This window comes from Rhinolophus sinicus, chromosome 17, assembly GCF_057876585.1.
Source record: "Rhinolophus sinicus isolate RSI-liver-muscle chromosome 17, RSI-T2T, whole genome shotgun sequence".
In the NCBI taxonomy this organism is placed as follows: Eukaryota; Metazoa; Chordata; class Mammalia; order Chiroptera; family Rhinolophidae; genus Rhinolophus; species Rhinolophus sinicus.
This window is the reverse complement of record NC_142517.1, coordinates 70,344,259-70,370,794: the sequence shown is the minus strand read 5'-3', so window position 1 is coordinate 70,370,794 and position 26,536 is coordinate 70,344,259. Positions and strand designations below refer to the sequence as shown.

The window sequence follows — 26,536 nt, the reverse complement described above, 5'->3', positions numbered from 1 at the left end:
GTAATTCTACTAATTGAAGTTTTAGGGATGTTATTTCTGCTGATTTTTTTCATGGTTATGTGTTTTCCTGTGTGTTTGTTGATCTTTCATAGTGACTTCATCGATTGGCTAGAGAAGTCAATTTTCAATAGAATATTATCCAGCACTTAGTAGTGAATGCTAACATTTGATAAGTGCTTGCCCAGTGTTAGTCTCTGAACTAAGTGCTTCTACACACACTATGTAATCTTTATAAAATCCCATGAGGTGGGCAGAGGAGAACCCAACTAGCATATTTTAATACCTACTGTATGTCAGTTACTTTCACAGATGCTTTACATATATCAGTTATGCTCCAGAATATGACACAGATATTATTATACCCATTTTTCAAATGAGTAAATTGAGATCTGAAAAGCTCACTCAGCTAATAAATAATGGAGATGGGCATTCTAAAGCAAGCATGTGGATCTAGAATATGTATTACCCACTTCGAGATGATGACATTTTGGAGATAGTCTAAAGGATATATTGGTTGTCAGTTTTAGTTTTTCAAATTTCTTTTTCCTTAAGATACTTCAACAGAAATAATTACTCAGAAAGCATAGTTTAATTTAGTAATAAATGCTTTAAAACACTATAGTACAAAAATATCCTTTTGGTATTTATTGAGTGTAGTGGATTAAAGATAGAGACACAAACTTTGATATTCCTATGGAGAAGAGGTGTGTATATTTCCTTCTCTTCAACCAAAGAAAAGAAATAAAAGGCATCCAAATTGGAAAGGAAAAAGTAAAATTATCTCTATTCATAGAGAACATGATCTTAAATACAGAAAATCCTACAAAATTCACAAAAAGCAATGAGAACTAAGAAGTGAATTCATCAAAGCTTCAGAACACAAGAGCAATATACAAAAATCAGTTGTATTTCTATACACCAGGAATGAACAATCCAAAAATGAAATTAAGAAAAAATTAATTGACAATAGCATCAAAAAGAAAAAAATACTTAGAATTAAATTTAACTGAAGACTTGCACACTGAAAATTATAAGACATTCCTGAAACATACTTGGTAAATGAAAAGATGTCCCATGTTTATAAATTGGAAAGTTCAATATTGTTAAGATGGGAATACTGCCCAAAGCAATCTACAAATTTAATACTATCCCTATGAAAATCTTAGTGATATTCCCCCCCAAAATAGACAAGCCAATTAAAAAATTAATATAAAATTGCAAGTGATCTCAAATAGTTACACTAATCATGAAAAATAAAGTTGATGGACTAACACTTCCTGATTCCAAAATTGTCTAGCAGTTGTGGAAAACAATTTGATAGTTTCTCAAGAAATTAAATAAAATTATAGTATGATCCAGCAATTTCACTCCTACGTGCATACCCAAAAGATGAAAAACAGGTATTCAAACACATACTTGTGCACAAATGTTCATAGCAACACTGTTCACAATAGCCAAAAGGTGAAAACAACCCAAATGTCCATCAATTGATGATTGGGAAACAAAATATGGTGTATTCATACAATGGACTATTATTCAGGGTAATAAGAAATAAAGTATTGATACATGCTACAATGTGGATGAAAACATTATATTGAGTAAAAGACACCACATAACGCTTTTCCCCGAAAATAAGACCTAGCTGGACAATCAGCTCTAATGCATCTTTTGGAGCAAAAATTAATATAATACCCGGTCTTATTTTACTATAATATTATATTACTGTATTATAGTAAATATTACTATATTACTATATTATATATTACTATACTATAATAAAATAAGACCAGGTATTATATTAATTTTTGCTCCAAAAGACGCATTAGAGCTGATGGTCCAACTAGGTCTTATTTTCGGGGAAACATGGTAGTGTATGATTTTATGTATGTGAAACATTCAGAATAGGTAAATTCATAGAGACAGAAAGCAGACTAGTGTCATCCAGGTGCTGGGGGTAAGGGGAAATGGAGAGTGACTGCTTAATGGGTACAGGGGTGATGGAAATGTGAAATTTGAAGGAGGTGATGGTTGTCCAACATTGTGTAAATACTAAACAACACTGAATATACACTTTAAAATGGCCAATGGTTAATCTTGTGAAATTTACTCAAAAATAAAAGTTATCATCTCTTTTTCTCTTTAAGTAACTTTTTAATGTATACAAGTAATTTAGCTGTAAATTATCAAAATATTTGATGTATCAAAATATTTTGGAAAGTATTCAGAATATAAATTTTAAAACATAAAAAGAGTTTCAAATGAATACAGTAGCATTTCTAGTAAAGTTCAAAAGCACTTACCTTGCTGGGACCCCTTTTTCCTTTTTAGTGTTATACACCCAATTAAGCAATACTTTTCTAATAAAGCTAAGAATTTTTTTGCTTTCAGAATAAGTCTTTATCGTCTCAGGACTCATATATCTAAAAACAAGAAAGAAATCTTTAAACATGTTTTAAAATTTGATGGATAGGTTTATTTCAGTATTGTCCAAAAGCAGGAAGACTATTTTGCCCAGTGACAACTGGGAATGATACATATTCATGGGCATAGATTAAAGTCACAAAGTTGTAGATACAAGTAGATATATAATTATGAAGTTATTCTCTGCTTACTCATTAAACAGAGAGTATAAAAAATTGGAGATACCTGATTGAAAATAGCAGAGAGGTCAAAGTTTGGGGACGGAAAACATACCATAATCAAATATTTGGGATTCAAATACATCTGGGTTTTCACACCCCCCATTATCAGGTGTGGTAATGAACCAATTACCTCACTAACCTGTTTGTTCTGTAAAATGGAAGTAAAAATACCTATGTCAGCCTGGGATAATCAAATAAGAAAGTATATATGAAACATCCAGACCATCTCAAATATCTTTCTATCTCTTTTCTTTCACCTTCACGGCAAGTAGTCAGGGAATTTATGGGGGAAAACACAAATGGTAGCATAAGAATTAAAATAGTTGCTTGGACAAGTTGATGATAATAAAACCCTAAAAGACATTTTGGTGGCACTTGCCCAAGTTGTCTATAGATTTCTGCTAGATTTTCTTTTGAGACAGCTTAGATCTGTGTGCTATGATTTGGTCTTGCTTAGCCAAGTCCCTTGATTTTATGAGGAACTTACACGCTGCTGACTAGATTCTTTCATTGTTTTCATTGGGAGGATAGAGGTCTGTCCTTGCGTCTTAGGTTCTACCTTAATTAAAAAGTGGCTTAATGGAAGGTCATTGGTGACTTAAGTTCAAAAGTGAATCCTGTCTTTCCTATTGATTATAATAATGTTTTCATTCTGAAATTTGGGCAATTTCTCTGCTACAGGGAAACTGATGTAACTGAAAAGAATGAAATCATTAAATTCTCTGTGATTCAATATAATAATATGGTAATTACATAGAAAATCATGAATGCATATATGACTTGATTCAGTCCTAATTTAAAAAATATTTCTCAAAACCTATTATGCTTGCTAAGTGCTGGGGATAAAACATAAACAAATACTGGTTTCTGCCCTCGAGGATCCAGCAGACTAGTGGAGTAAAACATGCCAATATCAATTTCGGTAAAGTGTAGTAAGTGTTGCTGCAGAAATAATAAATAAGAGGACATGATGGACCCACAAAGGAGTGCATTTAATATAGTCTTGGGGAATCAGGAAACCTTCCTAAAGGAATTAATGTCTAAGCTAAGATATGATCTTTTCACAAGTTCCATGAATCCTAAAATTCTGTGATATCATGAAAAGAGGAAAAATGAAGGCAATGGGCTGAATTGCTCTGTACTGTTTTTTTACATTAACCTCTCTTGGAAAATGCAGTGATAATGCTTTTCCACATGTCATTTATTCATTCTTTTAAAAGCTTCCACTGCACACTGTGTCTGTCTTCTCTAAAGTACACATCATATTGTTTTAAAGTGATCTTGTTTGCCCAGCCCTCTTCCCTAACTCCCCTAACACCTAAACATTTGAAGGGCCTGGAACAAGAGGGCAAATGGAGCACCTTGTATCACACATGAAATATTTAAATGTTGTTAATCAAGAAACCAACATTTTAAATAGGATATTTTATCTTCCTCTCTTGACAAATGCAATGTCATAATGATTTGCATGTCTAGGGTTGAAATTAAAACTCTTAGACTCTGATAATCTGTACTCAAACTATAATGAGGACATGCTCAAGTGTCTGGTTGCTTCTCTTCCTACACGTGGCTTTACCTCTCACTGTACCACAAGCAGTACATGTGAGTGGACACCAGGCTGACACACCTCTTAGGATTTGGGGTGTGTACATTGAAAGCCCAGTTTGCTTGTGAGATGATGGCCCAGAGGAAAAGATCCCAGAAGACCCTAGAAATGAATTTAGGATCATTTGAGCAGGGAATTTTGGTGTCCTTATTACCAGGGGTGTGAACCAGAACAAGAAGGTATGTCCAGACTTTGTATATTTCATTCTTCCATAGGGGATGATCTGAGAGTGCTCTTTAATTCCCCGACTTTGAGGAGCTCACAGCTTTCTGTGGAGTCTTACATCTAAAGAAATTATTACAAGTGTATGCTAAGAACTAAGGGAGGATGTGTTTTGGGAAGATGTGCCTGGAAGGATTAAGGAAGCCTTGACCTTAGTGAGTAACTCAAGTAGTCTAAAAAAAGAAAAAAACGTAAAAGCAGTTTACTACAGCTTAGCTTTGAGGGACAAAAGAAGAAAGGCAAGAGCATCTCAGTCAGAAGGAGATACTTGTTCAAACACACAGAAGTGTGAATGAGTAGAGCAAGTTAGGAAGACTGAAAGTAGGTGATTTGGCCTGATGGTGGGGTGTAGAGCAGACAGTGGCTTGCATCGATAACACTGGGTGATCCCAATTTACCAGACATAAGCAAGAAAAATAATTCACACAATTTCCTAAATGCAGTGGCTTAGGAGGGTGAAAGCTTTCTCTTGATAATATACTTACTCTCCCTTGTCACCAAAGCTTCCTGCTGCACCTACCAGCATCTGGACTGCACTCTGGGACAGAGTCTCATATCTGTATTGTCTCTGATAGCTTGCCTAAAAGGAATGTTAAGTCAAATAATTGTATAGCATGAATAACAATGGCAACTTATTATTTCCTTTATGGAAAAACAATCTGTTAGAAAGAAGTCAAAATGCCCAAATATTCTAGTATCTTTATAAAAAGAATCTCTCTGTGAGTCTAGACCATGAAATCAATGAAGAGAGTAGGTCTGAACTTTGGGTAGAACCCAACTGATTCTGTAGGAAACTAGGATTCTGCCAGATGTTAATTACATTTTCAAAAATAACTGCAGTCCTGTGGCCAAATAAGCATGGAACTACTGTAAGCTATATTCCCATTTTAAAAGTTCATATGCATATTAGAATATTAAAGGCTCTGAGAAATCCTACAGTGAAAGATCCTGCTGTATATTTTTATTTAATGCCATTTTTCCAGATAGTTTGACAACAGAATGCTGTTATCTTCAATCTATTGTTAGTATTAAATCAGTAGCTACTGTTGTGCAGAACACAGTTATTCATTCATTCAGCCCATATATTGAGAGCCCATTCTGTGTCAGGCACTACGTTTCATGCTGGGGAAACCACTGTCTGATACTGCCCCTGGCCTCAGTGTGCTGAACACTATTGAGAATCATTGTACAGACCAACTTCCAAAATTGGAATATATGATATAACTAAAGATTCCTGGGTGCTATGGAAGACATTCTGTCTGCACAATAATTTATGGATATTTAAACATGGTTTTAGTCTTGGGGAATACTAGAAAGAGATACAGGCTTAGCAACATAAATGACCAAGAAGTTAGTTACTAGAAACATGTTAATTCTTACATTATCATTCATACCAAAAGGTAAGAAGAATTTAGAAAACGGTTGATTCCTAAAAATAACTGCCATTTATTGAGTTCTCTACTATACTATTGAATTAACTGATCTAACTATGTATATACAGGTTTGTTTTACCTAAATTTATTTAATTTTTGCAATAAGTTGATGAGGAAGGTAGTCTAAACAGTATTTTATAGATGAGAAAGCTGAGGCTCAGGGAGTCAAGTAGTTTTCCCAAGATCTCATTAGAAACTCAGTTCTCTCTGAATATGAAGCCTGTCTCCCCTTTCCCCCATGTGGTATGCTTCCTCTCCTATACCCTGTCTTGCCATGATGTGCTTCTTCTTCTAACGAAGAATAGTAGAGAAGATGTTGCGCCAGTTAACACGTTGCGTACGGATCACGAGAATCTTCGTTTTTGTTCTGAGCCATGCGTTAAGGACGGATAACAAGAATTCTCGTTTTTACTGTTGACTCTTTTTACTTTGCACATTTTATTGAATTATTTGTGTTTCGTTAATAACAAAGGAAGCTGCTTTCTGCAGTATCACACCAGGAGGGATTACTAACATCATAGGTGAGCAAATCCTAAAAAATTCCATAGAAAAATAATAAATGACATAGAAGCATTTACGCTTTAAAGAGAAGAGTGCATTTTAAAGTAGTTTCTTTTAAAAACCTGCCGGAACAGAGGGGTATGAGGGATTTAAACCCCGCCATACGCAACGTGTTAACAAGAACTGGCTAAGATTTAAATAAACCCTCTCAAACCTTTGAAAAACTGTAATAGACTGATTAATATTAATATTAGAATTGAGATTTCAGAAACCAAATCAACAAACCAAGGTAAACATGAAAGTATGTCTATAATGAAAAAGGCGAGATGAACATCTAGAGAACAGAGCTAAGAAATCTAACCTACTACGGAAAAACAGAATTTCCTGATCAAGAACCACTCATGGCACAAAATCAACAAAGATATAATAGTGGAAAACAAACATTTAAGGCAAGAAACTAAAAAGGTACATGGAGTGTATATTGCAAAACCATGGAAGATCACAAGTGGAAAAAATATAAGAGGTTATTCAGTTAGCATAAATTTTCTCTTCTACAGATAGGGAGAATAAAGACTAAAAAGAATAAGTCCTGAGTCACACATCATATTAATAATGAGAGCGAAACTCAAAACGGAGTCTCCTACATTGATTTTAGGCATTTCATGAAATAAATTAAAAATCAGGAAATGACTCAAAGACATGCTCTCATAAAATCTGCTGCTGGAACAAAGCACCATTTGGGCATAAGTTCATCCTTCATAGTATTACCTCAATTGCATATAGAAGTTATTTAGGTCCTCGGGAAGGCTGCCTTTGAGGCTCAACTTGTCTGCCAGGACTACTGCTGAACAGAGAACAATCATACCCCATAGACCTTCCATTTCCCAAGTTGGACTGAGAAAGTAGAATGCTTGGAATCCTGTATGGTTGGAATAGCTGAGACATGCGTGACCATTCCATACACAATGAGGAAGGCCCAACATGAACATTTTGAGAGGATGAGTCATGGCAACTAGTCAAGATCCTAGCCTGAATAGAAAATGTTTATTAGGCTATTGCAATTTCGCACAGTCTTACATGCTGCAGTGTTACAGAATTTCTTTAATTTTTACCCAACATTTTACAGAGAAACCTACCACCTTCTACCTGCAGTTATTAATGAAGTGGTGGTATCCTTTTATGCAAAACTGGCTTGGACCCAGAGATGGGCAGTGTCATGGAACTGACTGCATAACACATCTGAAGGTTAAGTTCAGCTGTAATTCCTGTCATTGGGATCTGTGAAATTCCCAGTTTCTCATAATTAAACACTTTTTACTTAAGCTAATTTGGGGATTTCTTTCTCTTCTCTTTCCCTTTTATTTTTTTCTTTCCTTTTTTTGCAGTCAAGCAGATTCCTAAGACAATGCCAAACTTCCCTTTGCCTTTGTAAACAATCTATTAAGCTATGCAGATTAATAAATCAAGATATCTTCAACAAAAGAGAAAGTTTTCAGTATAATTTTAGAAAAATAATTTAAAAGTATAAAATAAAGTACTAACTATTTGTGCTGACAGGAGACGCCTGTTGGCCAGATCCATTGCTTCAATATTAAGGGTCTCATCTATTTCCTTATTACAGTTTGGACAGTTCACCTTTGGATGTTCTGTTGTTTCTTCTTGGCTCAACTAAGAAAAACACAAATGAAAACCAAAAAAAATGTATATGAATATTAACATGTTGTTTAGCATAAACCTCGAGCAATTCATGTACCAGTTTGGATTGGAAAATTATAGAAAATTTGCTAGATTCAGAAGAACGTTCTGATGAGTTTCCTCAACATTGGCACAGTTATCTAGAATGTAAAATAATTGCCAGTTTCGGGAGGAAGGAGTGACAGCATATATTTACCTTTACATGGCATTGTTAACAGTTTATAAAATCCACCACATATGTGGTCACACTTTAAACCAGTGGTTCTGAAAGCGTTGTCCCCCAGGAGCATCAGCAACACCTGAGAATTGTTAGAAACATACATTCTCAGATCCCTCCACAGACCTCTTGAATGAGAAACTCTGGGGAATGAGGCAGCAATCTGTGTTTTTACAAACACATTCCATGACTTTGCTGCAGCTAATGTTTGACAATCACTGCTTTAAACTAATCACTGAAGATAGAATAGAAAGTGAACATGACATCAGAAGATTAGAATATGGATAACCCCATTTTACAGATGAGAAAAGTTGAAGCTTAAAGAAAACAAAAGATTTGCTCAAGATCACAAAGCTGTTTATTAAGTGACAAAGCTAGGATATGAACCAAGATTTTTTGAGTCCAAATCTAGTGCTCTATCCATAGTGTCATGCAGCGTCTCTTGTCCCGCTCCCGCTCTCGGTGGGTGGACACAGAGTATGGGGAGGCCAAAAAGGAACACCAATGGAGCCATGGATAGGGGGTTCATACCACTATAGTCTCACTGGCGGTTGGGTGAGACACAGGAAGCAGGAGCCACATGATCCACAATCCGCTTCTCTTGCCAGCATAGTCCCCTTGCCAGCATAGCCACGGCAGTTATATTAGTGGCTAATCGCTAACCGGTTACAGCTGATGGCCAACTAGTTACAGCTGAGCCAGCACCTTTCCACATGAGGCCAAGAGCCTGGAAACTGCTCTTCTGGCTCTGTCCCCACACATAGTACTGTGCTATCCCTCATGTCTACATCAAAAAGAGGAGAGCAGTTACTAATCATCCGCCTTCTGAAACAGATCAAGTACCAGAGTGGTAGCCTCATCCTTGATTTGCATTAGAATCAGCTGAGTAAATGGATTAAAAATACATATTCTCGGGACCCTCCTCAGAACACCTGCATCAAACTCTCCTGGGTAAGGCTAGGAAATCAACCCATATTTTTAATAAACTTTCCAAGTGATTTTGATTCAGCCAGGTTAGTAAAAGGCCACAATCAGATACTGGGAGTTAGTATAAAAAAAAAAAAAAATCCCTGGATTTGACTTTTATTTGTCTCATTTAGAAATTCAGAGACAATTCTGGCAGTATTCCTTCAGGCAGAAGGCTTACTTTGGAGCTTACTTTGGAAGGCTTACTTTGGAGCCCCAATCTTGAGCTTCAAGCATTGCTTTATGGGTATGAAATGGATTTGGGAGAATTCGATTTTATAGGTATTAATTATCTTACATCAGCACTCCTGGAAGTTGGCCCCTCGTATTATATGATGCAGAAAAACATTGCAGTGAAAACTGGACATGACATAGGAAATAGCAAAACAGCTGTAGCATGGAGAAGATCCCAGAACAACTTCTTCCCAGAACAATTTCTTCTTATGGCAACCATGACTGACTGATGCGTTATTAGGTTGGTGCAAAAGTAATTGCGGTTTAAAGGGTTAAAAATTGCAAAAACCATAATTACTTTTGCACCAACCTAATACATACTCTTAAAAGTATAAATCTGACTGCAGAGATTCTAAAGCATATCTCAGAAGCAGATGGTGATGTCTTACCCACATCTAAACATATGATGCTGGCTTTAAATTCTATTTTATATTAAAAGTAATATTAATCATAAGCTAGGACCTAGCAAATCTTTGTCACGTAATAGCCTAAATGAATGCTAAACAAAGGAGCCTGTCCACCCTCAATCTAGTACAAACAAAACAAAACAAACAAAACAAAACAAAACAAAACCTAGTCATTATCCTCTTTTCATGATGTCTTTTAAAGGCAGTTCCAATACACTGCTCCTTCTCTTGAATTTACACATATATTTTCTATATACTCAAAGAAGTTGTTACTTCTACTTTGCCCCACAATGATCACAAAATTCCCTAAAATTCCCTCCTAACTATTGTGGTAAATAAGTAGTTACCAATACAATTTCTCTGTCAATTGTATTAAAAATTGTGAATTGATATTTATAACATTTATACTTATTCAAGGGCAATCATATCTGCTTTGAAGGAATAAACAAAAGATATTACTTGCTTACTGCATATGGGTTTTGAAGTATAATTGCTTTCTCAACCATGTTCCAATCTGCATTAGCAAGATCTTTGTCAAATTTGAGTGCAGAGGCTGCAGACTTCGTTATCTCTTGAAAGTGTTGAAATGTATAATAAAGTGATTTATATTTTGTTGATGTGACATCATGAAGTCCTTTGATACAAAAAGCACATTTTAAAATAGTAGGAACAACACCATTTTGATCTTAATTATAAAGGTTCCTTTTGTTCTTATTGTACTAAGTATTTTTTTAGAGTTAAAGACTCAACATAAATTGTTTAATAATAGGAACACCAATAATTTCAAAATTTTCTACTTTCGTGCTACTCACAAAAGCCAAGGTAAGTAATAATAATAATAATAATAGCTAATATTTATCGAGTGCTGAGCAAGTGCATCTCAGCACTTTGTATTAAGTCTTTTGATCATGTTGACCACCTTTTGAGGTAAGTCTCTCTTCCCAGTTCGATCGATGAGGAACAGAGTAAGAGAGGTATGATGACTAATTTTATGTGTCAACTTGACTGTGCATGGGCTGCCCGGATATTTGGTTAAATATTATTCTGAGTGTGTCTGTGAAGGTATTTCTGGATGACAATGACATTTAAATTGGTAGACTGAGTAAGGCAGATTGTCTTCCTCAATGTGGGCAAGCCTCATTCAATCTGTTGGAGACCAGAATAGAACGAAAGGCTGAGCAAAGAAAATTCACTCTCCGCCTGATGGTCTTCAAGCTGGGACATGCTTTCAGATTTGGACTGGAATGTACACTATTGTCTTTGTGGTTCTCAGGCCTTTGGACTGCAAATATATCTGCTGTGCCTATTTATCTCATGTAGGTATAGATATAGATACAGATATATACAGATAATACACATACACACACAGGATATGCATATATATCTATATCTATATCTATATCATCTATATCTATATCATCTATATCTATATCTATATCTATATCTATATCTATATCTATATCTATATCTATATCTATATCTATATCTATATCTATATATCTCCTACCTGTACGTAAGGTCATGTATATGATATATATGTATTTATTTCCAGATGTATACCTCCAGACCTCATTAAGGTTTGAAAGACTCTTATTATCAGATGCAAATTCCTTGTTTTGAGCCATAGAAGCTTCTTTAAAAAACAATAATGTCCCATGAACAAATGTTCACTGCTCTCCATGCAAGTAATCAGATGTTCCACAATAAGAATTTTAGGTTTATTTACCTACTAAGTAAAACATATGATACTCTTTGCAAAACTTTATCCCTTTAATCTGTTCTTATTTTACTATGCTAAGGCTCAGAATTAGAAAAAAGAAAAGGAAAATGATTTTGTTACAAATATGAAGGAGGGAGGGAGATTGGATAGTGCAATATTATCCATGAAGATGAAATTTCAGCTTGATACAAAATGCCATTAGAGTGAAAACTCTGCATGTAATAGAAAGGGTGATAGAGCAGTTAAGAATATAATGGATTAAAAGCATCAGGGCAATTTGTTTCTAGTTCTGTAACTGCCATTACCTAGTTGTGTGACCTTGAGTAAGAACTTTAGATCTCAATTTCTCAATTGTTAAAAAGTAGGGGATTAAAAAATGCATATGGCTTTATGCTAATGACCTCCTAAAATTGCTATTTCTGCTTCTACTCTCCTTTGTAAGTGAAATTAATAAATTTTCAAATAATGGTGATGGAAGGAGAACTGACTCTGGGTGGTGAACACACAATGGGATTTATAGATGATGTAATACAGAATTGTACACCTGAAATCTATGTAACTTTACTAACAATTGTCACCCCAATAAACTTTAATTAAAAAAATAAATTTCACTTATAGTTTCTTCAGTAGTCTACCACCTGCTGTGTTTTCTATCTTATTTAAATGTGATTTGTTTACTTTGATGCACACATGCCTCTCCGATATTACCTTATTTGACTCATTTACTGTTTTACCTCTCTCTAATGGAAGCTACATCAACTCAGAAATGTTGTTTGTCTTCATAATGCATCACTATCATTTAAAATAGTGCCTGGCATATAGGAGGCTCTTAATAAAACTTTGTCAAATAACTGAATACATTCATTATATTATTTTACTTAAACTGGACTGATATAAATAAGTAATCTTTTTAAATAAACAAGCTTATTGGCCTAAACCTTTCATATGACTTTACTTAGAGACCTAATTTTTTCTTCAATTAGACATCATTGACTTGTATTTATATAGCTTCTTTCTTAATTTCTAGCAATATTTAGCATATTTAGAATATTTTTTCTCTTCATGCAGAATAGTAATTAGTGGGGCTTACCTAGTTTATTAACTGCCATTGGCAAAATAATTCTATTGACCATCAGGGTAAGCATGCACACTGACACTCCATGAAATAATACCTAGAATTGAAAAAAACACTAAGTAAGTATTCAAGACAATTTCATATAATATCTTCTGTACTTACCAATGTAAATTAAGCTAGGATGTGCTATGTCAATAGATGCTCATGGTGGGGAGAATTTGGATGTCAGACATGATGAAAATACTCTGGGGTATTTCTATCATCCTGCATATATGTCATCCATGCTTTTGGAACCAAATCAGGACACATGGTTTGACAAGTAAACATATATAGACATTGGAAAAAAATACTTGTCTTTAAATTCCATTGCTGCATTTCTTGGGCCTTGGAAATATGCCTATATTTTATCAGCTCTTATCTACTATACCCACCTCCATGTGCATAGCCAGTTCTCTAGTCTACATTACCAGTACACCTGTATCAGACAATTCTTCTCACCTGGGGAAAGAGAACAACTCAGAGGCCTTGATATGTTTACTCCACCTCATACTTTGTCTCTCTGGCATCTCTTCATTTTCAGCAAGGAGGAGCAATTAATGTCTTTGGTGCCACTTGTTTTCTTTCACTTATATCCCAAGTTGGTCTCCATAGATGAGTGGAGCAAAATTTTCCAACATGAGACTCCAAACTTCTGTTGATTTTTGGAATTCTGACTTCTAAAGCTTATGTTAAACCCTTAGCCAATCCTGTGTTCTTTGGTCACAGATATAAGATTAGGGACAGAGCATGAAACCACACCAGAGACTCTCAAGGTTGCACATTAGAATCACCTGGGAAACTTTAAAATATTGGTGCTCAGAATATTCCCACTGAATATTCTGATTTAATTCTTTACATGTGCAACCCAAGAATTGGTAACTAGAAAAAACAACAACAACAAAAATGAAAAAAAAAACAGGGTATAATCTATACACATTGAAATATACTCTGTGGTTTGATAAGTTTTGACAGTGCATACACCCATATAACCCTTAATCCTATCATGATGTAGAATATTCTCATACCCCCTACCCCCAAATTTCTCTAGTGCCCTTTCCCAATCAATCCTTTACCCCACGAGAGGCAACAACTGTTCTAATTTCTATTTCTAGAGATAAGAATTGCCAGTTTTAAGACCTTCATATAAATTGAAAACTATGTTTATCATTCTAGTTTTAATTTGTAGTCCCCTAGGGTAATGATGTTGAGCATTTTTAATTTGTTTAGTGACATACATCTTTCTTTTTGAAGTATTTGTTCACCTCTTTTGTCTACTTCAAAAATTGTGTTGTTTTTCTTTTTATCATAAAATTGTAGAAATTTTGAAAAATATATTCTATAGATAGAAGTGCATTTTCAGATATGTATATATACATATATGTGTGTATGTGTGTGTGTATATGTATATGTATACATATACACACACACACTCATACATACATACATACATACTGGGGGGTGCCAAAAAATGTATACACATGACTTGTATTCATCTTTTGTTATTGGTATATATTAAGTATTACAATTTTAATACAGTTTTTTCCTTTCTTAAAACTTTTCAGAGTTTTTGATTTTATATTTGTCTATAATCCACCTCAAATCAGTTTTATATATGTGTATATATATATATATTTTTTTTCTTTATTTTTGTCATTTTAGTTCCCTCTCATATTTTCTTGAACAATGTACATAGTACTCATATTGTATCTTTAATATTTGTTTCCTTGCATCATGCCAGTATATAGAAATACATTTAATCTTTTTATATTTAATTTGTATCCTGAGATCTTGCTGAACTCACTTATTCATTTCTTCTTCTTCTTCCTCCTCTCCTTCTTCTCCTTCTCCTTCTCCTTCTCCTTCTCCTTCTCCTTCTCCTTCTCCTTCTCCTTCTCCTTCTGCTTCTCCTTCTGCTTCTCCTTCTCCTTCTCCTTCTCCTTCCTCCTCCTCCACCTTCCCCTCTTCCTCCTCCTCCTTCTCATGTTTCTTTTTTGAAGATCCTTGGGATTTTCTATATATTTAATTATACCACCTGCAAATAAGGTAGTTTCATTTCTCTCTTTTCAATATTCATGCATTTATAATGCACCTTTTTTCTTGTCTTATGGAACAGGCTAGAACTTCATCATGATGTTCAATAAGAGGAGTAAGAGTAGATATTCTTGTATTTCTCCCAATGTTACGGAGAAAGCAGTGTCTCACTATTAATTACAATGTTATCTGTAGATATATTTGTAGATGTTCTTTATCGACTTTAGGAAGTGTCCTTCTATTTATATTTTTTGAGAGATTTTGCCATGAATAGGTATTGGACTTTGTTAAATGTTTTTTCAGCATCAATTGATATGATTCCATAAATAACACACCCTATTGGTTAATGATGTTGCTCAGTTCTTCCATATCCTTGCTGATTTCCTGTCTAGATGGTCTATAATTTGTTGAACAAATTACAGGGAGGAGTATTAAAGTCACGAACTAAAATATGCTTATATCTCCTTTTAGTTCCATGTTTTTGCTTCACATAATTCCCTACTCTTGTTTGAAACATATTCATGTAGGATTGCTTATTTTCCCCTTGCTTCTGCAGTTCAATCTACTATTAAGCACATAAAGGAAAATCTTCATTTCAGATATTATATTTTTCAATTATAGAATTTCTCTTTCGTTCTTTTATTAGTTCCATTTTTTTCACAGAAATAGTCCATGTCTTCATTTCTTATGTCCATTTTTAAAAAGTTTTTAAATATATTTTTAATAGTGTTTCTAGTTCCAGCGCCTGTTTCATCTCTGAGTCTATTTCAACTGAATAATTTTCTGCCTTAATTAGAAGTCACATTTTCCTGCTTCTCCACATGTATCATAATATTTAATTTTAGTTTGGACCTTATGGATTCTATGTTGTTGAGAGTCTTGATTATGCTGTCTTCCCTTAAAGAGTTTTGAGTTTTATTGTGTCAGTTAATGTACTCACAGATCATACTCTCTTGCCAAGGCATGGTTTTAGTTTGTCTTAGACTGGGTCTAGAGGAAACCTTACTATAGGCCATAATCCTTATTTCTAAGGCATGGTCTTTCTGAAGTCACAACTTAACCCATGTGGTGTTCATGAAGTTTATACTGTACCTAGCCAGAACTCCAGTAGCTCTCAGTACTGTGTGGCCTCCAGAATGTCCATTCAACACAAAGCTCTCTAGCGGCTCTTTTCTGCCAGTCCTCCTCTAATTTTCTGATGGCGCAGTTTGCATTGGACTAATGACCCAAGAGGATCCCTGTGCAGATTTCTGCTGCTACTTCTTTCCACACTCCTTCCCTCCCTGGAACCTTGCCCCACAAATTCAAAGCTGCGTCAGTAGCCCTGACTCTATTTTTTATACTCAGTGAGGCTACTGTTCTCTATTTGGTCTCCACGTCTTTATGCCACAATTTATAAGAAAGCCAGAGTAAACGTGAACTCTTCTAATGTGTCTACCCTTCTCTCAACGATCCAACCATTCAGTGTCCTTACCCAATACCAAAAATCAATTGCTTCATATATTTTAACCCATTTTACAGTTATTTACTGTGGGAAGTAAGTCTGATATCCATTATTCACCAGGGCCAGGACCAGAATTCTACAGGCAGTGTTATTTTTCTAAAAGTTCCTGAAGCATTCTAAAGTGCATTCCAGGTTGAGGACCACTAAGTTAGTTAAATATAGCTTAATAGTAATAAGAGCTAACATTTATATAGTAAGACTATAGTACAATATATCAGGTTTATTTAATCCTCACTTCAATTCTATAAAGTAAACACCAATATTGTCCAATTATACAGATGGTAAACTGAGGCACTATGCCTTACCCAAGATCATTTGTGAGTAGTAGAGGTGGGATTGAGTTACTATTTTTAACCTTTTACTGTAGTACCTCTTCATGAGTATTAATGAGTCAACTGTAGGATTCAGCCAAATTAAAGGAAGGAAGGAGTGCTACTTTCTTCTCAACTGGTTATTACTAGTGAGGACATTTCACTAAATGACTTTATTTACTAAGATTTTATTTCAAAGCAGGTCTACATGTCATCATCATCATCACCATAGCTCATATTTACTATACATCTATTGTACACTTTGTACATATGCTATTTGTTGTACATATTGTACATAACGCTAAACAATGTATTACAAATTTGATGTATATTTTCAATTTCTCATAATAACCCTTTGAGATAGTGGTATGCTAGAGTTGGCTCTTACCAGTTTGTGAGAGCTCAGCATTAAATATTTAGGAAGTTTATGAGCTGATTGATGTTCTGTTGGTGAGAGTGATCACACAACAAGAATTGGTAAATACTACACATTAGGGCTCCATCCTCCCTGCTAAAGTTACTTGTTAAAAATACCAACGGTTTAATAGCAAACCATTGGTATTTTTATTGAGTCCATTTTGGAATGAGGAAACTGACATATGGGGTGGGGGAGGGAATTAACTAACTTGTTGATGGCCACATAGCAACCAACTGAAAATTTCAGAACCCAGATTCATGTGCAATGTTCACCATTACACTTGTCAGGATGTATGATGATGATACTGGTCTTAATTATTCCTGCAGGTGGAGATAGATTACAAAGAAGGGGGAGATCATGTAGTGTTAAATAATTTTTGTTTTAAAAACAGTGTTTGACTATTTAGTTTTTCAATGTTTGAATTATTATTTAATTAGACATGTAATAAGTTCCTAGCCATTCTTCCCTTTACACTTGAAATTAACATTAAAATAAACAATACCCACAATGGAAGTGTTAGATGCTTAGAAAAATTTGTGATGTCTGCATAGAAAATTTGTTATAGAGCTCCTTGTAATTATTTTACCTTGAGATGATGTAGAGGAGAGTCATGCCCATTACGTCCTGTTAGGCAGAGTTTGGGGGCACTATCTTAGCGATAAATTCACTTGACAATTAAAATGTTTTGATATCTAGCATTACTAAATGTGGCTTCATAAAGTTACAGAAGGTAAAGAGCTAATCATAAGTAGGTTTCTGCTTTTCCTGAGTTGGTATTAGGAGTAAATAAAAATAAAAACATTAAGTGCATACTCTGTATTAGGTACTATTTTAAAAGATTTGTAAGTTCTAATTCCTTTCACCTTTATAATAAACCTATATTTACAAGTGTGATGAAGGAATTTAGGGGTCCCTAAGCTAGAATGGTGAAGAGGAAAGTTGCCAGTTGTTCCTTCTCTCCCCAGTCTTGCCATCATAGCTAATTCACTCCCACAGTTCAAGTGGGGTTGAGCTACCTCAATACAAAAGCATATTTTAGTACACAGCAGCAGTTTTATAAAATATTCAAATAAAAATATATCTTTCTTTACTTGCAATTTTTCCCTCTCAGATGCAAGAGGAAGTTCAGAGTAAGCAAGCAGAAGGGCCATGTTTATATTAGGTATCCCTCTCATTTCACTCCAAACCATTATGAATGCCCAGCGCCAGTTGAACCCATCACCAAGTCGAGACAAAAGAGGGCTCATTAATAGAATGACCAGAAGTCTAAAAGACAAAACAAATTTTAAAAAGTTATTTTTGTCATAGAAATTTATTTCCATTTCATCCTACTCTGTTACTTCCAATTTGTTTCCCGTGGAATTGCCAACTCTCAGACAAATAAGCCATCTTTCACACACTGTTGGCACAGAACCAAAGGAAAGCAGAAGGAAATTTTATAGAGAGACATGCCAAGAGAATGTTATTAATATTCTCTTTGTTTCTTCCTGTTGGGTGAGTAGTAGGGTAATTTCACATCACCCCCAAGTGGTGATTCTTCAGGTGGAAAAGCAAAACTGAGAGATGTTTTGTAAATATGTATTCTATATTGGACCCCAAAAAGAAGTAAAAGCAAATCTAATGAATAAGAAATAAGAAAAAACTGAGTCCCCTCCCCCCATCCACTTTTTAAAATAGATTTAAATCTTGCTGAATCTGTGCAATATTGGTCAATTAATTTCTGTTTCTTCTTTCAGTCATGTACTGTTCCTATACTTTATACTAATTGTATCTGATAATTTGGTACTAATTTCCATTTACTTGGCACTAGTCAACATGATATTGACTCCTAACTTATTTTCCTAGATGGAAGTAGAATGTTGACAATTTGAATTATGGAGATCGAAGAATTGTGACACTCCAGTAATGGTGGTTTTCCCTCCTCTATGTCATCTCTGTTTTAGCTACATGGCAGATTCTTTTCTGCCTCTTAACATTGAAAAAGAAATTACAAAAATTATTTGAGCAAAAAGGACATTTACAAAGAGGACTTCCTTATGATTTTTTAAAAAAGCTATTTCTAACTATAATTTGTAGAAAATTACTTGCTATATAATATCAAGCAATCAAACCAAGAAGAAAAATTTATTGATGATAGGTATTTAACTTTATGAAAGCTCACAGAAAAAGAAAAACTACTGGAAGAAAATGTACCAAATGTTTATAGTGGTTGCTTCTAGGTAGTAAAATTATAAAAGATTTTGTTCTTAGTATCATTTTTTCAAAATTTTTATTAACTTTATAGGGGTGACATTGGTTAGTAAAATTATATAGGTTCCAAGTGTACAATTCTATAATACATCATCTATATATTGCATTGTGTGTTCACCATATATTTAACCCCCTTTTCCCTCTTCTACCATGCCCCTCCTCCTTTACCCTCTGGTAACCACTAAACTGTTGTGTCAATGAGTTTTTGTTTCTTTGTTTATTTATTGTGTTCATTTTTTTGCTTTCAGTTTTATATCCCACAATGAGTGAAGTCATATGGTTCTTGACTTTTTCTCTCTGATTTATTTCGTTTAGCACAATAATCTCAAGATCCATCCACATTATCGCAAATGGTAATATTTCATCTTTTCTTATGGCCAAGTAATATTCCATTGAATATACGTACCACATCTTCTTTATCCAATCATCTATTGAAGAACACTTCAGTTGTTTCCATGTCTTGGCCATTGTGAATAAGCCTCAATGAACATAGGGATACATATATCTTTACAGATAAATGTTTTGGGATTTTTTTGGGTAGATACCTAGGAGAGGGATTGTTGGGTCATATGGTAATTCTATTCTTAATTTTTTGAGGAACCTCCATACTGTTTTACATAGTGGTTGTACCAATTTACATTCCCACCAACAGTGTATAAGTGTTTCTTTTTCTCCACAGCCTCTCCAACACTTGTCTTGCCATTCTGACAGGTGTGAGGTGGTATCTTTTTGTGGTTTTGATTTGCATTTTCCTAATAGCTAGTGAGGTTAAGCATTTTTTCATATATCTGTTGGCCATTTGCATGTCTTCTTGGGAGATGTGTCTATTCAGATCCTCTGTGCATTTTTTAATTGGATTGCTTGTTTTTTTGTTGTTGAGTTCTTTGTATATTTTGGATATTAGCCCCTTATCGGGGGTCTTGTTTGCAAATATCTCCTCCCATGCTGTTGGTTGCCACTTCTTTCTAATTTTCAAAAATTTTACAGAGGGCATGCGTTGCTTTGAAATGCAGTTAAAAACTGAAAAAGAAAATACTAAGCACTAATTTGCTGATGATTCCTTGGAAGGTTTAAGAGAAAATTTTTCATTCTAAGGAGTGAAACATTTCTATTATTTAAAATGATATCTTAGGGTTTATTCAGTATCCTATAAGTAGAAAAATTCAAATGACATTCTTACCTTATAACAGTAAGTGTGAAGTATATATTTATTGAATAATATATATCAGAAAATGATATATATAAATATGTATGTGCAGGAATTAGAAGTCCGGTGAAAGTAAACACCATAAGGAAAGCAACAAATGATAGACAATTCCAGAATCTGCATTTTCAGAAAAAAATTAAATATAGTTAATTATAGTTAATTAATCTAACATATTTATTGCAAGGCTTATCTATGAGTGAGGCACTGTGCTAAGCATTATCAAGAAAGTAAAGATGAATAATCTATTTACCAACACTCAAGGGGCTTATCATTTAACTGGGAAAAAAGAGCACTAAGGCAAGTAAACAAATAATTCTAAAGTAGTTCTGATTTACATAGTGATAGAGTTAAGCTTTAGCCTAAAATCTAGCAAGCACATAGAAGATATGATAAATCTGTTATTCACATGAGTGCCCTTTGTAGAGCCTTCATTTGGGATCTGTGATGGTGTGCTTATTCAAGTTCTCCAGAGCCCAGGAAAACTCTTCATTCTCAGAGCTCATGTTTTCATCAGCTGCATGCAAAGCAGTAATTTTAACCAGTTTACATTGAATGTAAATTAGTGTCTTTCTTTTGGATTGACTTTGAAAGACATGTTTAGGTTGCAGTTATGCTATTTTTTTAGAACTCCTTCAGGTATCACAGTTCATGGAACTCGAGAATACTGATTGTGAACACTTGTATCATTAGGAAAAGCTGAAATGATTGATTTTGAAAGGAAATACTGAACTGCTAGTTCACTAGACTGGAAATGACTGAGTAGATAGTTAGAAACTTGAGGGAATTTGTGGGAAAATAGAACCAACATGAACTCAAGGTGAAGTTACAAATTTTGCCTAAAATTAAAGGAGACGAAGACACAGGCAATAAAGTTTTTAAGCAGGGTTTTTAAGTTGGGTAGTTTTCAAGTCAGCATCTTACTTTGACCATATAGATGTAGATGTAGTTATTATTATGATATTATAGCTTCTAATGTATGAAACAAAGTAAAAAATGTATTAGCCACTCACTCCAGAAGTAGTGCTTCAACTCCTGGTTTAAAACTTGTAGAATTTAAAAAAAGTCCCACACTAGCCACGGTTAATATTCCAGACATTCCAACTAGCTCACCTAGTTTTAAAAAGAAATAAATACAAAGTATTACTTTAACATCAACAGTGGAACAAATTTTACCAGGAATGAAAATATCAGATAGCTTGATAGTACAGTGACTTTATAGAGAGGCTACTCCACTTGGTTTCAACTGAGGAATATCGTAAGTTACTACCACCACCTATCATCCTGCTTCCTTCTCAGATCCATACACGATTGTGTAGTAAAGTCTGTGTTGGACATCCTTACGCTGCTTTGGCTTCAGATCGTTGACAGCAATATGGAGCTCACAAAACTCTTCATGGGCTTTAGTGAGGTTAGAGCACCCTCTACAGGTTTAAATTTTTCAGAGAGGAGCTGGCTGAAGGAAAAGCGAAGTGAGCTGATTAAGTTCTCTACGGACAAGCCTATTTCATATGCTTTCTTCTTGGGAGATAGTAGGAGATAGATACGGTTTGACTTTGTGATAGGTCTAAAGGAGTTGAGCCAGGAAAAAAACAACATGAATGTACTTCCCCAGTTTAATTTTGTTTTGGCGCATTTACTACGGGGGACTGAAAAGCCTAAAGAATTGTGACATATTCTTTAAAGTAGTTCTAGTAGAGAACTAGCTTCCAGCAAGAGCCCCCCCCCCCATGAAGGTAGTATATTATCACTGTGAAAAATTCAAATAATATGGTACATTATAGAGTTCATATATATATATATATATATATATATATATATATATACATATATATATATAGGTTTTTAAAGAGAACACCAGTAATTCCACTGCCACTACCTCAGGTATGATTTTAAAGAAAATTTTAATTGGAATTTCTATTGGGGAGAGTATTATATTCATCTAGAAGAAATAATTTGATAAGCTAATTGAGACTAGAGAATGAGACCCGCTGGGCAGCTTCAAGCATTAAAAGATGCTTGATGAATTTATATATTGGAGACAGTGGTAAAAATCTAGCAGGGAACATGCATGGAAAAGTGAGGAAATAGGGGTAGCCATCAGATCTCACAGAACCATGAACTACGTAACGCAACTTTCTTTCCCTGTGATCTGTCCTTGTCCCTTGCTTCAATAAAATTTACTAAGAAGCAGAAACGGTGCTATACTTAGAGGAGGCAACAGAGATCATGAAGAAGAAAACTCCAGAAACTTTTAGAAATCATAAGAAGATCTTTGGGTTTTCATAGGCTAGAGAATTGGGAATTACATTAATTGGATAAAGATCTTTGAGAAGAGTAGAGTACCCAGTGAGCACTTACAGTGGCATACATCCAATATACATAAACACAACTAAAGTCACACATAAATTAAAAAAAAAAAAACCACAATGGGATTATACAGTAAAACTGTTCTGTAATGGGCTTCTTCTTCTTTTTTTTTTTTTTTTAAAGAACTTAATGTTTAGCAGACATCATTCTAGTTAATAAAAATGTTTGGTTTAATACTAAAGAACCTTGTGGATATGCCGCTTTCATCATATTTATCAAGTTGCCATATGTGTGCCTTCTGGTTCTTTGGTTTACTTTGTATTCCTTTGTTATAACAGTTGTGTTTTAATCACTGTAGGTTTATTAAATGTTTAATTCCTACCTAGTAAAGTTCTCCACTTTTTAAAAAAATTGTCTTGCCTATTCTCACAATTAATATTTCCAGAGAAACTTTAAAAATTGTTTTGTAAAATTACAACCCCCCCCAAATTTTGATCATTGCTTGAGTCAGATTATGATATATTTTAATTTGATGAAATTAGTATCATTATTATACTATTGAGTCTTTCCTTTTAGAGATGGAAAATTACATCTGTAAATATAAAGTTTTATATTCTTTTAGTCCTGGCCAGAAATTGTACCTAAGCCAGAAACTAACACTTTAGCCATTTTTAAATCATGAAAGAAGAGGGAATGGTGGACATAGGTGCTTTAAGATCAAGTCCTGACCTAGTCGTTGTAACTTGTTAGGTAATGGCAAAATTTGCAAAATATTTATGATGACTACCTTGAAGATACTAACAATATAAACATTATGCCAGGAGAGAGTGAAAGTCCTTTTAGATTTATATTTACTCTGTATCTTGTGTTTATGAATTTCTGTCCTAGAAGTTTTCTTTCTAAAATGTTTATTGAGGCATCTTAACTAAAAGTTTAAAATTATTCCCTTGGATACAACCCTTGATATTGAGGTAATGCTCACTTACTAAATGATGTTAGAGGAAGTTACATTTGCTGGGATGTATTTTTGTAGGAATGTAGGTACATATAAAGTAGTACAGGAAGAATATACTAGTACTGACTGATCATTTTTTCACTGTCTATTAATTCATTCATTTGATCCTGTAACCTCACTAGATTCTAATTGGCTTTAATTCACTGATTAGCTAGGAAACCTCACTATCCTATGTTCTGCCTTTCTTTCCTCAGGCATGAAAATAAGGAACCCTGTTACTCTAGCACTTCCAAAGAGAAGTTTTTCTCTGTTTCAATTTATTCAAATTTTATCTTATTCAGTAAACTTTTGTAGTTTTTCTGTTTAGGTCCAAACTTCTTGTTAATTTTATTCCTTGATATTTTATAAATTTTTGCCAATGTAAAGAAAATCAGATTTTCATGATATTTCCTAAGTAGTTATGGCTGGCTTATAAGAACGCTACTGATTTTTTAATATATTAACCTTATATCAATCTGTTAAAGAGCCTTGCTGGTTTAATTTCGTAATTCTCTTAGATTTTTATATAATCTAAAATGTTGTGATTAATATAATAACCATTTTCTCTTTCAAATTATGTGTACACTTTTTTTTCCTTATTGCATTAGCTAGAGCTTCCGGAACTACTTTCAATCACGGTTATAAGAATAAATAACATTGTCTTATTACTTAAAGTAATTGAAAGACATAGTATAAGTTGGTAACTAGGTATTATCACACATGGCAACTCCAAATCACTTGTAGAGCTGTCTGAATAGCTGGGTTGAATGTGATTCTCAGGCTGTATCAGGAAATAGTGATATTGCTAAATATCAATACCTGCCGTATTTCTGTGAGGAGGGAGCAGAGGTAAATGGATTAGTAGCATTGATAGATTTTCTAATATTTATCCATACTATATCTATAACTTGCATTTTTATTTCCTTTTTGATCTTAGAGCTACCAAGAAAATATATATTAAATTTCAGGCAGTTAGAATGATTTTTTCTAAAAACCATCATTTTGTAGTTAGTATTTAACTGCATTACGGTTGAGCAATGTTTGGAATTTTATTGAAATGTTCTTGTAGTCTAATTTATTTCTGTAAATGGTCTACAGGTGTATAGGTATATGTAAAGGATATGTATTCTGTTTTGGAGGTAAAAAATAAATATCTTATAAATCACACATTTAAGTTTTTATTGAAATCTTTTTTATACCTATAATAATTTTGTGTTGAATTGATTATGAAATTATCTGGGAAAGGCATGCTAAAATATCTCATTGTAATTATGAGTTTGTTAGTTTTTTCTGTCTTTTATTATGGTATTTACACATTTTGGCATATTGTTTTCTGTTGTATAGGTACTAATGTTTTTTATCTCTTTTGATATGTTATTTTAACAAAAATATTCCTTCTAGATCAGTTGAATTTTTTTTAACCAACTTTTGCCTGGAATGTTTATTTTGAATTTTTGTCTTTGATATCTTTATTTTGAATTTCTCTATGTCACTTAATTTTAGGCATCGGCCCCTCACTTACAAATAAAAAAGATGAGGTACAGAACTGAAAAGCTGAGACTTATGTGATTAACGTTATCACCCAAAACAGCAGACATCCACAATTGAATCAGTTTTGAACATAGCATTCCAAATAAGAAACTCGCTAGATAATATGACCATATTTCATCCATGATTTTACGGGCTGCAAGAAAGAAGAGTAAACAGAAATAGTTAATAGAACTTACTGTTCATTTTAAGTGATGTTCTGAGTCAACTTTTCTTTTTGTCATTATCTTTAAAATTAACGCATTCATTGCCTTTAGGATAGATGTAGGGTGTTTTCTTGTTCCTAAACTGAAAAAGTTTCTTTTCAAATGTTGAAAACCACACTTAAATTTGTAAAATTCCGTTTAGTTTAAGAGCTTTTTTCAGTCCCCATTAAGGAGTATGTATTTATTCAGTGCCAAACAGTGTAATAAATTTTGGAGATACAGTAATGGATAAGAAACAGTAAGTCTCTAAACTCATGGTGTTTATAGTCTATATCTAATGTAGCACACAAAGGAAATGTAGAGAAAAGGAGCACCTCTGGAAATATAGAAAAGGGAGCACAACTGAGTGAATCTCCTGTATTGTCCTAGCCTGTCAAACCAACTGGTTCCTTACTGTTGGGCATTTCATTCTTTCCAGTTTTTCCCCTGATAAATAACATTGCAGTGTATATTTCTCTACATAATTTTTTTGTACTTCTTTGATTACTTCCTTAGGCCCCAGAAGTGGAATTATGCACTAAAGGATAGTTGCTTCTTTATTAATATTGTTATATTTTGTCAAATTTCTTTCTACAGTCATTATGATGCCCTTCCCAGGAAAATAGGAAGTCTAAGTCCTGGATATGCTGCTCCTTTGCTGGAATCAGGTATGTTAGTGGGTGAGGAAGTCCTCCCCACATTTACAGAGTGAGGAATTGAGGAGCAGAGTTTGAATGATAGATAAGAGTGGGTCCTGGGGAGAGGAAAGCCTGAAGGGTCAACTCCAATTCCAGTAGGTGGAGAGCAAGAACAAAACCAAAACAAAGAATGACCAGTAGAAAACAGTAACCATGACAAAAAGAACAAGGCTAAATTTGGAGGCAAATCTTAGAACTATGCTCTGAACTGGTAAAATGAAGGGAGAAAAACATCCTTGTATGAATTTTTGTCCATAAGTGTCCACTGGTGGGAGGGCGCTATTAGGAGTACTGAGGTGATTTAGATTCCTTCTTACCTAGTCTCA

At 34.1% G+C, this 26,536-nt stretch overlaps 1 protein-coding gene across 1 annotated transcript in view; it reads right to left on the bottom strand.

Annotated features, from left to right (window-relative positions):
* Positions 1-26,536, bottom strand: part of SLC9C1 (solute carrier family 9 member C1) — an 85,027-nt gene that overhangs the window by 41,343 nt on the left and 17,148 nt on the right. The window contains exons 7-14 of the mRNA XM_088794355.1: positions 25,302-25,463; positions 21,489-21,588; positions 18,113-18,287; positions 12,734-12,815; positions 10,391-10,557; positions 7,947-8,072; positions 4,956-5,050; positions 2,301-2,420 (exon numbers count right to left, since the gene is read on the bottom strand). Coding sequence (XP_088650481.1) covers positions 2,301-2,420; positions 4,956-5,050; positions 7,947-8,072; positions 10,391-10,557; positions 12,734-12,815; positions 18,113-18,287; positions 21,489-21,588; positions 25,302-25,463 — 1,027 coding nt within the window. The remainder of the gene's footprint in view (positions 1-2,300; positions 2,421-4,955; positions 5,051-7,946; positions 8,073-10,390; positions 10,558-12,733; positions 12,816-18,112; positions 18,288-21,488; positions 21,589-25,301; positions 25,464-26,536) is intronic.